Source organism: Anolis carolinensis, unplaced genomic scaffold (assembly GCF_035594765.1).
Source record: "Anolis carolinensis isolate JA03-04 unplaced genomic scaffold, rAnoCar3.1.pri scaffold_15, whole genome shotgun sequence".
NCBI classification, from domain to species: Eukaryota; Metazoa; Chordata; class Lepidosauria; order Squamata; family Dactyloidae; genus Anolis; species Anolis carolinensis.
This window is the reverse complement of record NW_026943826.1, coordinates 9,226,453-9,243,706: the sequence shown is the minus strand read 5'-3', so window position 1 is coordinate 9,243,706 and position 17,254 is coordinate 9,226,453. Positions and strand designations below refer to the sequence as shown.

General features: G+C 40.1%; 1 protein-coding gene across 1 annotated transcript in view; it reads left to right on the top strand.

Annotated features, from left to right (window-relative positions):
* Positions 1 to 17,254, top strand: part of eno1 (enolase 1) — a 55,939-nt gene that overhangs the window by 6,412 nt on the left and 32,273 nt on the right. The window contains exon 2 of the mRNA XM_062965672.1: positions 15,065 to 15,158. Coding sequence (XP_062821742.1) covers positions 15,074 to 15,158 — 85 coding nt within the window. The 5' untranslated portion in view covers positions 15,065 to 15,073. The remainder of the gene's footprint in view (positions 1 to 15,064; positions 15,159 to 17,254) is intronic.

Here is a 17,254-nt window from a genome sequence, read left to right as displayed (position 1 = left end):
TCTGCCAACCTAGCAGGGTGGCTTACAAGTTATATGTACATACAATATATTATGTTATTAGCATAGCACAATATAAGCATGATATATTCCTATATTGTACTATACCACTATATTGTAATACTATTACAATATTACATGTACTGTAATTTATATATATTTAATATTACTATATTGTATTATTATTAGTATTATATTGAATTACATAATAATAATATATGTATTTACTATATATACAACACATTGCAAATAGTAATATATATATAGTTAATATTATATTGTATTAGTATTATATTGAATTTATATTATCATTATTGTATGCACAGTAGAGTCTCACTTATCCAACGTTCTGGATTATCCAATGCATTTTTGTAGTCAATATTTTCAATATATCGTGATATGTTGGTGCTAAATTCGTAAATACAGTAATTACTACATAGCATTACTGCGTATTGAACTACTTTTTCTATCAACATGATGTTTTGGTGCTTAATTTGTAAAATCATAACCTAATTTGATGTTTAATAGGCTTTTCCTTAATCTCTCCTTATTATCCAACATATTTGCTTATCCAAGCTTCTGCCGGCCCGTTTATGTTGGAAAAGCGAGACTCTACTGTATATATAATTGATATTACTGTGTTATTATTATTATATTGAATTATATTATAATATTATCAATATTGTATGTATTTACAATATGTACAATACATTGCAAATAGTAATATATATAATTAATATTATATTGTATTAGTATTATATTGAATTACAGTACATTATAATAATATATGTATATACAGTACATTGCAAATGGTAATATATATATATAGTTAATATATTGTATTATTAGTATTATATTGAATTACATTATATTATCAATATTATATGTATTTGCAATATATACAATACATTGCAAATAGTAACTAGACAATTTGCACGCCCTGGAGATGATACGCACAAAGTTATTATTAGCCTAGCACAACATTAGTATTATATATTACTATTTTGAACTATACCACTATATTGTAATACTATTATAATATTACATGTTATATATATATATATATATATATATATATATATATATATATTATTGTATTAGTATTATATTGAATTACATTATAATATTATTATCAAAACTATATGTATTTATGATACGTACAGTATATTGCAAATAGTAACTGGATAATTTGCATGCTCTGGGGATAATGCACATAATATTACATGTAAGATATATATTTATATATATAATATTGTATTATTAGTATTATATTGAATTACATTATAATATTATCAATATTATATATATATTTGCAATATATACAATACACTAGCTGTGCCCGGCCACGCGTTGCTGTGGCAAAGTGGTGGTGGTATGGGTTAAAAATGTGTAATCTTTATTTGACGTTATTTGCAATTTTTTATTAATTTTATTGTAAGTTATATTTTTATTTCTTATATTTTATTATTTTCTTGTATTATTTTTAGTTATTTTCTGTCATTATAGTATTTTATTGTATTAATTTTTAGTGTTTTTTGTTATTTTTTATTGGGTTGCTAGGAGACCAAGTTGGAGGAGCTTAGCCTTCTAACTGGCAGCAATTGGATAAAAGCAATTATTCCTCTCTCTCTAATTAGGACTTTCTTTTTCTTTTCTTTTTGTTGTATCAACCTAGAGCCGTGGATGATGGGTTGTGTCGTCAAATTTCGAGGTTGGGGGGCCTGTAGTTTTGTTGTTTTGTGGGTCGCCGTGATGCCATCACTCTTTTATATATATAGATGTGGAAGTGGCCTAAGTGAGGCCTAACTCTGCCTGTCTCCTGGGCTGAGTGGGTTGGTAGGAGACCAAGTGGGCGGAGCTTAGCCTTCTAACTGGCAGCAATTGGATAAAAGCAATTATTCCTCTCTCTCTAATTAGGACTTTATTTTTCTTTTCCTTTTGTTGTATCAACCTAGAGGCGTGGATGATGGGTTGTGTCGTCAAATTTTGAGGTTGGGGGGCCTGTAGTTTTGTTGTTTTGTGGGTCGCCGTGATGCCATCACTCTTTTATATATATAGATGTGGAAGTGGCCTAAGTGTGGCCTAACTCTGCCTGTCTCCTGGGCTGAGTGGGTTGGTAGGAGACCAAGTGGGCGGAGCTTAGCCTTCTAACTGGCAGCAATTGGATAAAAGCAATTATTCCTCTCTCTCTAATTAGGACTTTATTTTTCTTTTCTTTTTGTTGTATCAACCTAGAGGCGTGGATGATGGGTTGTGTTGTCAAATTTCGAGGTTGGAGGGCCTGTAGTTTTGTTGTTTTGTGGGTCGCCGTGATGCCATCACTCTTTTATATATATAGATTGCAAATCGTAACTGGACAGTTTGCATGTCCTGGGGATGATGCACACAAACTTGAGACTTTGGGCCAGGTCCTGAGTTCTAATTATCCCGGGTTCAGGGCAAAGTTTTCCAGGGCCAAGGGCGTTGGTTGGGCAGAACCTTTGCTGCAAGGAATTTGGAAGAGAAGACAGAGAAATTAACCCTGGGAATCTTGACGGAAGAGTCATCTTGAATCCAGAACAACGACATGCTGAGTCAGAGGGCATTTTGGTGCAGGCAGGAAACGGAGGCATTTTGGTGCAGGCAGGAAATTGCTTGCAAATTCCAAAACCACATTTTTTTTCCGCTTCTGAGTCAACCTGCCATGTGCTCTGCAAGATCCTGCCTCGTCCCATGTTCTCATTCAAGGGCAAAGACCTGTTGCTTTGCAAGGCCCAAGTGGTCCCTTGCTTAGATCCGAAATACTTAATGAATTCACCCATTATTATTATTTTTATTTTTTGCTGTCAGCAGCTAGGAGTCTGCCTTCAGCTTGCCTGCTGACTTGCAAAACCCCAATGCATTTCAATAGGGTTATTGTATTAATCAAAAGGTGGTTTTGCTAGTTCCTTCATCTGCAATAGGGCTTAGAGCACCTGGTATTCATTGCCGGGCTCCCATCCAGGGACTCACCGGGGCCAAACCTGCTTAGCTTCCAAGATTTGGTTTATTTGAACCAGCATTGCCTGAGTTACTTGAAAAAGTCAATGTTTTAATTGTACTAAATGCATAAGGTTGTGTATTATTATTATTTTATTATAACACAGCAAACAAGATAGATATGCTGGATTTCGTTTCACAAAATCACAAGTCAAATACTTCCCAAGTGTCTAGGACTGTGTGATTTATTATTATTATTATTACTATTATTATTGTATTTTATGACACAGCAAACAAGATAGACATGCTGGATTTCATATCACAAAATCACAAGTCAAACACTTCCCAAGTGTCTAGGACTGTGTGATTTATTATTATTATTACTATTATTATTATTATTATATTTTATGACACAGCAAACAAGATAGACATGCTGGATTTCGTATCACAAAATCACAAGTCAAACACTTCCCAAGTGTCTAGGACTGTGTGATTTATTATTATTATTACTATTATTATTATTATATTTTATGACACAGCAAACAAGATAGACATGCTGGATTTCATATCACAAAATCACAAGTCAAACACTTCCCGAGTGTCTAGGACTGTGTGATTTATTATTATTACTATTATTATTATATTTTATGACACAGCAAACAAGATAGATATGCTGGATTTCGTTTCACAAAATCACAAGTCAAATACTTCCCGAGTGTCTAGGACTGTGTGATTTATTATTATTATTATTATTATTATTATTATTATTATGACACAGCAAACAAGATAGACATGCTGGATTTCATATCACAAAATCACAAGTCGAACACTTCCCAAGTGTCTAGGACTGTGTGATTTATTATTATTATTACTATTATTATTACTATTATTATTACTATTATTATTATTATTATATTTTATGACACAGCAAACAAGATAGACATGCTGGATTTCGTATCACAAAATCACAAGTCAAATACTTCCCGAGTGTCTAGGACTGTGTGATTTATTATTATTATTATTACTATTATTATTACTATTATTATTATTATTATATTTTATGACACAGCAAACAAGATAGACATGCTGGATTTCGTATCACAAAATCACAAGTCAAATACTTCCCGAGTGTCTAGGACTGTGTGATTTATTATTATTATTATTACTATTATTATTATTACTATTATTATTATTATATTTTATGACACAGCAAACAAGATAGACATGCTGGATTTCGTATCACAAAATCACAAGTCGAACACTTCCCAAGTGTCTAGGACTGTGTGATGTATTATTATTATTATTATTATTATTAGTGACATTTATATCCCACCCTTCTCACCCTGAAGGAGACTCAGGGTGACTTACAAGTTATATATACATACAATATATTATACTACAGTAGAGTCTCACTTATCCAAGATAAACGGGCCGGCAGAACCTTGGATAAGCGAAAATCTTGGACAATAAGGAGGCATTAAGGAAAAGCCTATTAAACATCAAATTAGGTTATGATTTTACAAATTAAGCACCAAAACATCACGTTGATAGAAAAAGTAGTTCAATACGCAGTAATGCTATGTTGTAATTACTGTATGTACGAATTTAGCACCAAAATATATTGAAAACATTGACTACAAAAGTGTGTTGGATAATCCAGAACTTTGGATAAGCGAGTGTTGGATAAGTGAGACTCTACTGTATTTTACTCTATTTTTATTAATAATAATAAATAATAATAAAACATCAAATTAGGTTATGATTTTACAAATTAAGCACCAAAACATCATGTTTTACAACAAATTGACAGATAAAGCAGTTCAATACACAGTAATGTTATGTTGCAATTACTGTATTTATGAATTTAGCACCAAAATATCATGATGTATTGAAAACATTGACTACAAAAATGTGTTGGATAATCCAGAACGTTGGATAAGTGAATGTTGGATAAGTGAGACTCTACTGTAATGTGAAATAATTACTGTGGTATAATAATACAGAACAATATAATCTCTAAAACCAGGACAGTAAATAAAGAGCAACACCCGGAAAGCAGGGAAATTGGGAATTCCAGAAAGGAAACAATCAGGGCCAGCTAACACCTCCCAAGAAAGGATTCTTCCAGAAAGGAAGCTGACAAGGAAGTGAAGCAGTGTCTATTACCAAAGTCATTATTATTACTATCATTATTATTATTGTGTTGCTGTGAACCGTGAAAATGAATACAATCTGGCTCCAAGTATTCAAAAACACTAAAATCAGAATATATAAAAATTACTGTGGTATAATAAAACAGAACAATACAATCTCTAAAATCAGAACACTGAATAAAGAACAAAACTCTGAAAACGGGGGAATGCCACACAGGAAACAATCTGGGCCAGCTAACACCTCCCAACAAAGTATTCCCATCACCAAAGTCTGGCAAATCCTCTTTTTTCTCAGGGCCACAGACAGTAGAAGCACATAAAATAACGCAAACAACACCACTCTGAAAACAAGGGAATTCCAGATAGGAAACAATCTGGGCCAGCTAACACCTACCAACAAAGTATTCCCATCACCAAAGTCTGGCAAATCCTCTTTTTTCTCAGGGCCACAGACAGTAGAAGCACATAAAATATCGCAAGCAACACCACTCTGAAAACAAGGGAATTCCAGATAGGAAACAATCTGGGCCAGCTAACACCTCCCAACAAAGTATTCCCATCACCAAAGTCTGGCAAATCCTCTTTTTTCTCAGGGCCACAGACAGTAGAAGCACATAAAATATCGCAAACAACACCACTCTGAAAACAAGGGAATTCCAGATAGGAAACAATCAGGGCCAGCTAACATCTCCCAACAAAAAATTCACTCAGGGCGGAAACAGCCAGGCTTTAAAGCTGCAAGGCCATTACATCCTAATCATTTTCCCTAATTGCAGCATTCATACTTGCCTCCAACAGACCAAAAAAAAAATCAGAAATCTTGTTTATTCACAACCTTTAGGAAATAATATCCCCTGATGGCGCAGCGTGTTAAAGCGCTGAGCTGCTGAACTTCTGGACCGAAAGGCCACAGGTTTGAATTGGAGTGGAGAGAGCCCCCATTGTTAGCCCCGGCTTCTGCCAGAAGTTCAAAAACATGCAAATGAGAGCTTTTACCTAACTTAAAAGTGTACTTTTCAATGCATTTTGATATCGTGATGTTTCATGACACAAAATGTATTTATATTCATATTTCAATGCAGTTGCTTGGTTTTTAAGTGTATTGCAGATATAATTCAAGCATCATGGTTTGACAGTGAAAAGCCAAGACCTATGAAGGTCAAACTCGGCTAGTTTAGTGACCCGTTCATTTGCACGCCAATTGCAGGAAATCCAGATGGACTTAAAAGGGTATTTAATGCAATGCTAAGCTGGTCGAACTCAAGCATGCAATGCAATAAATAAATATATTCCGCTGTCCAGCTCCTTCTCTTCGAACCACTATGGAGTCAGACCCAGATTGTTGCAGGAAGAGAGAATATTTCATAATCCAGCCTGTGTCCATTCATGCTTTATGCCTGGCCAGCCTGGCATTATTTCCGCTCCACGGATGCCCTTGAGTGGCGACCTTCCCAGTAAGTCCCGCCTCTTCCTTCCAGTTTGCACGACTGCAGCCCGTTTCTCTTTCCACCCTCTTTTTCACACACCTCTTAGTTGCCAGTTAAAGAGGAATTTTTGACAAAATTTTGGGACTCCTTTACTAGGGCAAATGTCAATTGCCGGATTTAAAAATCTGAGTGTACAATCTAATGGATATTGGATAATTATCAGCAGATGTTCATAGGATTATTTCTGTAGCCCTGCTTAGTGTTATGTCAATTCTAGTTTATATGTTTGTGAGTTTCCTGTGCTTGGTTTAGATTTCACTTTGCTTAATTTTTGTGATATCTATCTTCTATATATATAAAAGGGTAATGACATTTCGGCCTAGGACAAAACAACAAAACTACACATCCCAGGAACACTAAACTTGGCAGCACAACCCCTCATCCATGCCTCTAGATTCATACAACAAAAAGAAAAGAAAAATAAAGTCCTAATTAGAGGGAGAGGAAGAATTGTTTTTATCCAATTGTTGCCAGTTAGAAGGCTAAGCTCTGCTAGTTTGGTCTCCTTGCAACCCACTCAGCCCAGGGGACAGGCAGAGTTAGGCCTCACTTAGGCCTCTTCCACACTTATCCAAGGTTCTGCTGGTCTGTTTAGCTTGGATAAGTGAGACTCTATATAAAAGGGTAATGAAATTTCGGCCTAGGACAAAACAACACAACTACACATCCCAGAAACACTAAACTTAGCAGCACAACCCCTCATCCATGTCTCTACCTTCATACAACACAAAGAAAAGAAAAATAAAGTCCTAATTAGAGGGAGAGGAAGAATTGATTGTTTCCAATTGCTGCCAGTTAGAAGGCTAAGCTCCGCCCACTTGGTCTCCTAGCAACCCACTCAACCCAGGGGACAGGCAGACTTTCGAGTATAAGCCAACCCGAATATAAGCCAAGGCACCTAATTTTACCACCAAAAACCTGGGAAAACATTGACTCCAGTATAAGCCGAGGGTGGTAAATTTCAGAAATAAAAATAGATACCAATAAAATTTCATTAATTGAGGCATCAGTAGGTTAAATGTTTTTGAATATTTACATCAAGCTCAAATTTAAGATAAGACTGTCCAACTCTGATCAAATCATTATTCTCATCTTTTAACTCTTTTAATAATAATAGAGTAAAATAATACATGTAATAATAATAAATATATAGAGTAAAATAATAAATGTAGTAATAAGATCAGAGTGAAATAATAAATGTATTATTATTAATAAAAATAGAGTAAAATACAGTAGTGTCATGGAGCCAGATCCCAGGGCTGAATTTCCAAGCCCTGAATCTGACTTCATAACATAAAACAACCCTGCAAGCACCTGGCGGGAGAAGATAAAATGAGCCTGGGAACTCAGAGTTGAAAGTATAAACAATTATAATTGCTGTAGTGTGTGGGAATAGAAATCATGGTAGAAATGTGATCCCGAAGGTGGGGTTTGATGATGATATTTGCGTGTGATATTACGTTGCATCAGAAGTGATAAAATTAGATGTATGTAAACATTAGGTCATTCTCGACTTTTCCAAAGTCATGTATTCTTCAATAAAGATTGAATTTGAGAGCAGCTATCTTTGATCTGCGTTCAGACTGGTCCTTTGAAGTGAGCCTGACATTAAAGTCGAGAATCCATTTCTCACCCTCCTGCGGAATTCGCAGTGAAGTGATAATGAGTGAAGAAGGAGATCAAAGCCCAAATGGGGCAGAGAGGCCTTTGCAAGGGGCCCGGCCGAAGAGAGAAGAAACGCTGCAAGCCATAGCTTCCTCTACGGGGTACCCCAGGCCGAACGGCGTGACCCAGAGAATTCCCAGGGGAGGAAGAGGCGTCTCTGCGGCTGCAGAAACCAGTTGGGGATCTGGAGGAAGTATGCCGGAGACCGTGGCCCTGCGGTTATCCATCCTGGAAACTAATTTATCCAGGCTGTCGGAAACCGTGGGGAGATTGGTGCCATTATTGGAAGAGAATCTCCAAAAGGAGCCCAGCCGATATGGCGCCGAGAGAGAACCAAGTAAAGAAGGAGATTGGAGCCAGAGGGGCCAGCGAGCGTCAACGCAGAGTCCCGTGGCGGCAAGGGACGAGGGAGATGAGGAATACTGGCGGGAGCTGGAGTTCCGGGACAGAATGGCGCGAGAAGTGGAGCGTCAGCGAGCCCTGGGAACTCTGAGGCCGCCATCTCCAACAGAGCTCCCAACCCCCCGAATGGGCGTCGGGGTGGAAAGGCCACTGGGGCCAGGGATCGGGTCCAGTGGATTGGCAGACGAAGGCGGAGAGGAGCGGGGGATCCAGGAAGAGGAGGAGGATGTGCCGTACGACGAGGAAAGGCGAGATGAGGGGGCTACAGCAAGGCCAGTATGCGGATGGGCGGAAGAGCCGACAGCGGCGGCAGACTTTCGGGAGCCGCGCAGAATGACCACCGGAGTGGGGCGCGGCGTGTTCCAAGGAGCCGCCCGAGGAAACCTGATGCAACCCTTCCCCATGCCTCCCAGACAGCATCAACGGGCTGCAGAATGGATGCCTAGAAGGGAAGATCTCAAACTAGAATACGGAGGGGAATCAGATGAACTGAACTTTTTTCTAATTAGCATCAGAGGATACATGGAAGACAATGCACACACATTCCCCTCCGAGGCAAGCAGGGTTCGAGCCATCGGCAACACACTAAAGCGAGGAGCAGCCAGCTGGTATGTGCAGCTTCATGCCAGACGCGACCCATGCCTGAGGTCAGTGCCCCGCTTCCTCGCCGCACTGGAAAACCGGTTCAGAGACCGGCTAGAGCAATTGAGGGCTCGAGACCAGCTGAAAGGAATAAAGCAGAGGGACAAAACAGTGCCCGAGTACGCAGAGGAATTCCTTCACCTCGCGGAAAGGGTACCAAAATGGTCTGAAGTGACCAAAGTGGAATTATTTAAAGAGGGACTACGCCCCGAGATTTTCAGCTGGGCAGCGCACAGAGACGACCCCGAAACGCTCCAGGGATGGATTCAACTAGCGGGGCGCGTCGAATCCACCCTGGCCCAAGTAAAGCGCTTCAGGAGCGGCAGCGGCCAGCAAAGACCGGTGGCGAGGGGTCGAGGAGAAACGAGGAAGCAGGAAAGACCCGGAGGGAGGCCGGGGATTCCCTCCAGAGGAGACGACAACAAACCTAAACCGGGATGCTTTGTATGTGGGAAGACGGGCCATCGAGCAGCAGAATGCTGGGCCCGGAAGGGGGAGCCGCCCAAAGCCCAAGCCAGCAACCGGGAGGCGCGCGGAAGAGGAGGTGCAGGCCCCAGAATCTTCAGAAAAACTGGTGAGTCGGGACAACCGCATGATAGTAGTGCCAATCTGCCTCTCAGGGCTAGAAAATCGGGCCACCTGCAAGGCATTTGTGGATTGTGGGTGTTCTAGAAATATTATAACCCCGGAGTTAGCAGGAGCGCTGAAATGCCAGCAGATGGCGCTTGACTCCCCAATTGCATTTTCGCAGCTAGATGGATCAGTCGCTGCTGGGGAAGTATCTACAAAGGAAATACGGGGAATCCCATGTAAAATAGGCAAATGGGAAGGAAGAATATCCTTTGTGATAGCCCCTATTGCCACATACCACGTAATATTAGGGATACCATGGCTCGAACAGGCAAATCCTGAAGTAGATTGGAGAGGAAAAAGCCTAGCATTCAAAGAACAGCAGATGCAATGGGAGATAAGCAAAATTGCAGAAGAGGAGGACGAGGAAGATGAAGCAGGGGAAATAGACCCACAGCTATTGCCACCTGAATACAGAGACTTTGTGGATGTTTTCAATCAGAAAGAGGCCAGTAAATTGCCTCCCAAAAGGAATATAGAAGTAGAAATTGAAATAACCCCAGGAGCAAACTTACCCAAACCAAAAGTGTATCCCATGTCTGTGCAGGAGAAGGAGGAATTGAGGAAATACATTGATAAAAACCTGGCGCGAGGCTTCATTAAGCCATCCAATTCTCCTCTCGGGGCCCCAGTGTTATTTAGGAGAAAGAAAGACAACTCCCTAAGATTGTGCATTGATTATCGAAATTTAAACGCAATTACTAAGGACAATAAATACCCTATGCCCTTAGTCAAGGATTTAATTACCGTATTGAAGAAAGGGAGCATATTTACTAAACTGGATTTAATTGAAGCGTATCATAAATTAAGGATCAAACCGGAGGATACTTGGAAAACTGCATTTTCCTGCGCATTCGGCCATTTTGAATACGAAATTTTGCCTTTCGGGTTAAAAAACGGAGGCGGCTGCTTTATGCAGCTTATAAATGAAATACTACACCCGTTATTGTACAGAGGGGTATTCATATTTCTTGATGATATCTTGATTGTAACTGAAGATAAGGAAAAGCACGTAAAATTGGTCCGGGAAGTTTTGCAGAGACTAAGAGAAGCAAAGCTGTACGCAAAACTGTCCAAATGTGAATTCAATAAAACTCAAATTGACTTTCTGGGGTATCGGATATCTCCAGAAGGGTTAGCTATGGATCCAGCTAAAGTAGCAGATGTGAAAGAATGGGGAGTGCCTCAAACAAGGAGGCAATTACAATCATTTCTGGGGTTTGCAAATTTTTACAGACCCTTCATAAAAGGTTTCGCGCAAATAACCGCACCCCTTACAGAACTTTTAAAAACAAAAGGGAAAGGGGAGACAGCAAAAGTGAAAGCTCCTGGCGCCAAACTGAGTTGGACGCCAGAATGCCAAAAGGCATTCGAAACCTTAAAAGAATGCTTCACTGAAGGACCCATCCTAAAACACCCCGATATCAGGAGCCCTTTCATAATCCATTGCGATGCCTCAGACTGTGCGTATGGGGCAGTACTATTGCAAAAAGATCAAAATGGGAACTTAAAACCCTGTGGATATTTGTCACGGAAGTTCAGCGAAACTGAAAAAAGTTGGCCAATATGGGAAAAAGAGGCATTAGCCATATTAAAAGCCTTAGAATGCTGGCGACACTTCCTCGAAGGAAGCGGAATCCCATTTGAAATTTGGTCTGACCATAAGAACCTACAGTATTTAAAGTCTCCTAGAAAATTGTCCCCCAAACAAATTAGATGGGCGCAATACTTCAGCAGATTCGATTTCCAATTAAAGTTTTTTCAAGGGAAGCAGAACGTCTTGGCAGATGCTCTTTCACGCATGCCTCAACACGAAGGCATAACCACAGCAAAAGAGGGGACAATATTCTCTGACAAACAATGGGGCTTAGCTGTCAGGACAAGAGCACAAACCCAAAAGGAGGACACGGCTTTTGTTGAACTCGGCGGGGAAGAAAACTGGGGAAATGAACTGAAACAGTCTTATGAAGGAGATCAATGGATCGCGTCCAACGCAGAAAAGGGGGAACAGAAGGGGGGATTTTGGTTTGTAAACAAGAAACTGTATATCCCAGCAATATTAAGGATTAAGATTCTGCATCGTTTTCACAACAACCAGAGCGCTGGTCATACAGGAATTACAAAAACAACAAAGGCAATAGTAAAACATTGTTGGTGGCCAGGAATGAGGAAGGACATAAAGAATCATGTTGTTCAATGTGATGATTGTGCCAGAAATAAATCGGGAGGAGGGAAGCCTATGGGATTGTTACAAACAGTAGCGGAACCTACCAGACCTTGGGAATGTGTAGCTATGGACTTTGTGGGAGAACTGCCGGTTAGCAAAGGACATCGTTATATTTGGACAGTATTAGACCTGTTTTCTAAACAGGCCCACTTTATAGCGCTGACGAAACTACCATCGGCTGAGAAACTAGCTGAATTGTACATAAATCATATTTACAAACTACATGGATGTCCCAGTAGAGTAGTCAGTGACAGAGGAGTACAGTTCACAGCAAAATTTTGGAAAAAATTCTTGGAAATGCTAGGAGCAGAAAGGAGTCTAAGTTCTGCTTTTCACCCCATGACAAACGGGGCGGTAGAACGTACTCAGCAAACGCTTGGGCAGTTCCTTCGAATGTACTCTAACTTGAGACAAAATGACTGGTCTAGGTGGTTGGCTTTTGCGGAACTAGCCTTTAATTCAACTATACATTCAGCAACAAATAAAACCCCCTTTGAAGTAGTTTACGGGTATGAAATACAGCCTTTACCCCAGTTGCCAAGGTGGACAGAAAATGAGGAAACAGAGGCAGGGAAGTGGAAAACGCAAATGCTAGAATGTTGGAGTCAAGTGACTGCATCCTTAAAGGAAGCACACAAAAAGTATAAAGCGTTCGCAGACAGAAAGAGGGTGGAAGGCGATAAATTAAATAAAGGAGATCTAGTGTGGTTAAGTACCCAAAACATCAAATTGGGGCTACCTTCAAGAAAACTGAGCCCCAAATATATTGGACCATTCAGAATACAGGGTGTTATCAATGAAGTGACTTTCCAGTTGGCATTGCCAAAAAGTTTAGGGAAAATACACCCAGTATTCCATCGCAGCTTACTGAAAAAGTATATGGGGACTTTGGACAAAATGGACACATAGAGTTATTGTTTGATTTGTTTCAGAACTATGATGAAAGAAGAACCGAAGAGGAGGACGAAGAAAACGAGGGCGCCATGTCATGGAGCCAGATCCCAGGGCTGAATTTCCAAGCCCTGAATCTGACTTCATAACATAAAACAACCCTGCAAGCACCTGGCGGGAGAAGATAAAATGAGCCTGGGAACTCAGAGTTGAAAGTATAAACAATTATAATTGCTGTAGTGTGTGGGAATAGAAATCATGGTAGAAATGTGATCCCGAAGGTGGGGTTTGATGATGATATTTGCGTGTGATATTACGTTGCATCAGAAGTGATAAAATTAGATGTATGTAAACATTAGGTCATTCTCGACTTTTCCAAAGTCATGTATTCTTCAATAAAGATTGAATTTGAGAGCAGCTATCTTTGATCTGCGTTCAGACTGGTCCTTTGAAGTGAGCCTGACACAGTAGAGTCTCACTTATCCAACACTCGCTTATCCAAAGTTCTGGATTATCCAACACACTTTTGTAGTCAATGTTTTCAATATATTTTGGTGCTAAATTCGTACATACAGTAATTACAACATAACATTACTGCGTATTGAACTCCTTTTTCTGTCAAATCTGTTGTTAAACATGAAGTTTTGGTGCTTAATTTGTAAAATCATAACCTAATTTGATGTTTAATAGGCTTTTCCTTAATCCCTCCTTATTATTATCCAAGATATTCGCTTATCCAACATTCTACTGGCCCGTTTATGTTGGATAAGCGAGACTACTGTATTTACATAAAGCTCAAATTTAAGATAAGACTGTCCAACTCTGATCAAATCATTATTCTCATCTTCTTCAATGTAAATGTGCTTATGTATCCTTTGAATAATAATAGAGTAAAGTAATACATGTAATAATAATAATAATAAATACAGGAAAATAATACATGTAATAATTGAGTAAAATAATAAATGCAATAATAAGATCAGAGTGAAATAATAAATGTATTAATAATAATAAAAATAGAGTAAAATAAATGTAATAGTAGCAACAATAACAGATAAAAATAATGAATGTAATAATACCAATAATAATAGAGACAAATAATAAATGTACCATATATTCTCGAGTATAAGCTGACCCAAATATAAGCCAACCAGGACCCTCACCCGAGTATAAGCCGAGGGGGGCTTTTTTAGTCTTAAAAAAAGGGCTGAAAAACTGGGCTTATACTCGAGTATATACAGTATTTGTGAGTTTATTGTGCTTTAGATTTCGCTTTGTAAGATGGCTTAATTTTTGTGATATCTATACACATAACAAAAGTGAAAATACGTATTTTTGACCAACAAGATACTGGCGGCCTTTGGGAGGGATTAATAGGAGTTGTAGTTCACCTACATCCAGAGTGCACTGTGAACCCAAACAGTGATGAATCTGGGCTAAACTTGGTATGCAGACCCGATGTGACCACATTTGAATACTGGTGGGTTTTGAGGGGTATTGGTCTGGACATTTTGGAGTTGTAGGTACTGGGATGTATAGTTCACCTGCAATCAATGGGCACTCTGAATTCTGACTCACCATAGTGGGAGTTGTAGTTCACCCTAAAGTACTGGAGTTTTTCAGGGTTAATCCAAGAACTGTCGTGATGGGCTTTCTGTTTTTCCAATTTTTCATGACTGCTTCTTGCTTCTTAATCCTCCGTAATTGGAAAGCATAACTACGTGGCCCAATACAGACCTTCTTGTGGACTAGAAGCTTGAAGATTTGTAAACCGGAATGTTTTGATTTTGTCAGGCCAACTGTTCCAAACGGTTCCAATTCTCCTTAGCTTGTGTGTCCTGGGGAATAATGGGATCTGTAGTGCGGCACATCTGGAGAAAGTCGGTGGTGCCGATACGGAACTGGAACAGGTTTCATGTCGGTGTAAGTTCCTTCCCGCACCTTTGGTTTGGGTCCGTCGCCGACTCTGATGTTTTGGAAGCTTTAAGGTTGTCTTCTCTTCCCTCCTCCAGGTAAACAAGATGTCCATCCTCAAGATCCACGGTCGCGAAATCTTCGACTCCCGTGGAAATCCCACCGTGGAGGTAGACCTCTTTACCAGCAAAGGTGAGCCATCTTGCAAGGCTGGTCTTCATGGACTTCCAACCAGACGTTGCCAGCATTACGGATAGTACAAAACACTGAGATTTCTTGTTGTCATTATTATATTCATTTACTAGCTGTGCCCGGCCACGTGTTGCTGTGGACTTTCTTTTCCAGGTTTTTTTGTTTGAAAGACATAGATTGGATGACTATGTCTTTTGTGGCCAAATTTGGTGTGATTTGGTTCAGTAGTTTTGTTGTTTACTCAGTCCTACAAACATACATTGCATCTATATATATAAAAGGGTAATGGAATCACGGCACTGGACAAAACAACTAAACTAAATGCCCCACAACCTCGAAAATGGACAGCACAACCTCTCATCCACCCCTCTACGTTCATACAACAAAAAGAAAAGAAAAATTAAGTCCTAGCCACAGCAACGCGTGGCCGGGCACAGCTAGTTTATATATATATATATAGATATCCTGTCTTTTTCCTAGTAATGGGATTTAGGGAGGATTACAACTCATCTATAGGAGCCTAGGCGTATTAAATCACTGAGTTGTTGGAACTTGCAGCCTGAAAGGTCGCAGGTTCGAATTCAGGTAACAGAGTGAGCACCTGCTGTTAGCCCCAGCTTCTGCCAACCTAGCAGTTTGAAAACATGCAAATGTGAGTAGATCAATAGGTACCACTGTGGCGGGAAGGTAACGGTCCTCCATGCAGTCATGCAAATGGCGACATGAGCTTGGAGGTGTCTATGGACAACGCCGGCTCTTCAGCTTAGAAATGGCGATAAGCACCAACCCCCACAGTGTGAGTAGATCAATAGGTACCGCTCTGACAGGAAGGTAACGGCGCTCCATGCAGTCATGCCTATGGCCACATGACCTTGGAGGTGTCTATGGACAACGCGGTTCTTCAGCTTAGAAATGGCGATAAGCACCAACCCCCACAGTGTGAGTAGATCAATAGGTACTGCTCCCGTGGAAGGTAACGGCGCTCCATGCAGTCATGACTATGGCGACATGAGCTTGGAGGTGTCTATGGACAACGCCGGCTCTTTGGCTTAGAAATGGAGATGAGCACCAAACTCCAGAGTGTGAGTTAGGATTATTATTATTATTATGGCATTTCTCAGGCATGATGTCAGTTATAGTTCATCTACTTGGAGTCCTGATGGAGTTTCTCGGGGTTAACCTGGCGTGATGTCAGTTGTAGTTTACTCACAATCTTACGTATTACGTACAATTAAGAAATTGACTTTTTCAAATAACTCAGGCCATGCTGGGTAACGAAGGTAGTAAATAAAAGATAAAATTGACGAATTCTACCAGCCCCACTGTCCCAGCCTTTCCTTTCTGCAAGAGCCCGATTTTCATTCCTTGGCCAGACTCCAAACTGTACGCGGCCTGCCTTCTCGGCTTGTTCCGGCGGATCCGGTTGCTGGGCACGGGCGCCAAGAATGCAAAAAGCAGAAGCAAATGGCCGCAATGCTTCTAGATAGCAGAAGGCAGCCAGGCAGGATTATTTTTATCGGCTGGGCTTCGGGTTGCCGTGTGCTCCACTGGGCCTAACACCCACCCACGCTCCGTGTTCTCCCATTCACAGCTGCTGTGCAAATCATTCCTGGTATTTCTATAATATAATAAAAAGAGGACTGGCATCCTATGCACCAATGTTTTAGCATTTGCGGACTACTCTGGCTGTAGGGTAAACTACAACTCCCATTATGGTGAGTCTGTCAGAGTATTTGCAGCACAGCAGTAGTTGGATGGAATCAGTGGAGCACAGAACGAAGAGACACTCGGAGACATTGGTAAAACTATTTACAAAGTTTTACTATATCAACACAGACAACCGATGAACACAGGACTTGACCCAACTCAAGGCAGACAGATCTCGACAGAGCTGATGCAATCAGTAATGCACAAAAACTTGTGTCTGGATCAGAGCCGGTCCAAGGTAATTTTCAAGTGTAGGCGAACAGAAATTTTGGTTCCCCCCCCCCCCCCCCAAAAAAACTATCACTGAAAAATAAAAGTGTTGGATAAGCAAAAATGTTGGATAATAAGGAGGGATTAAGGAAAAGCCTAAATAAACAACACTCTGAAAA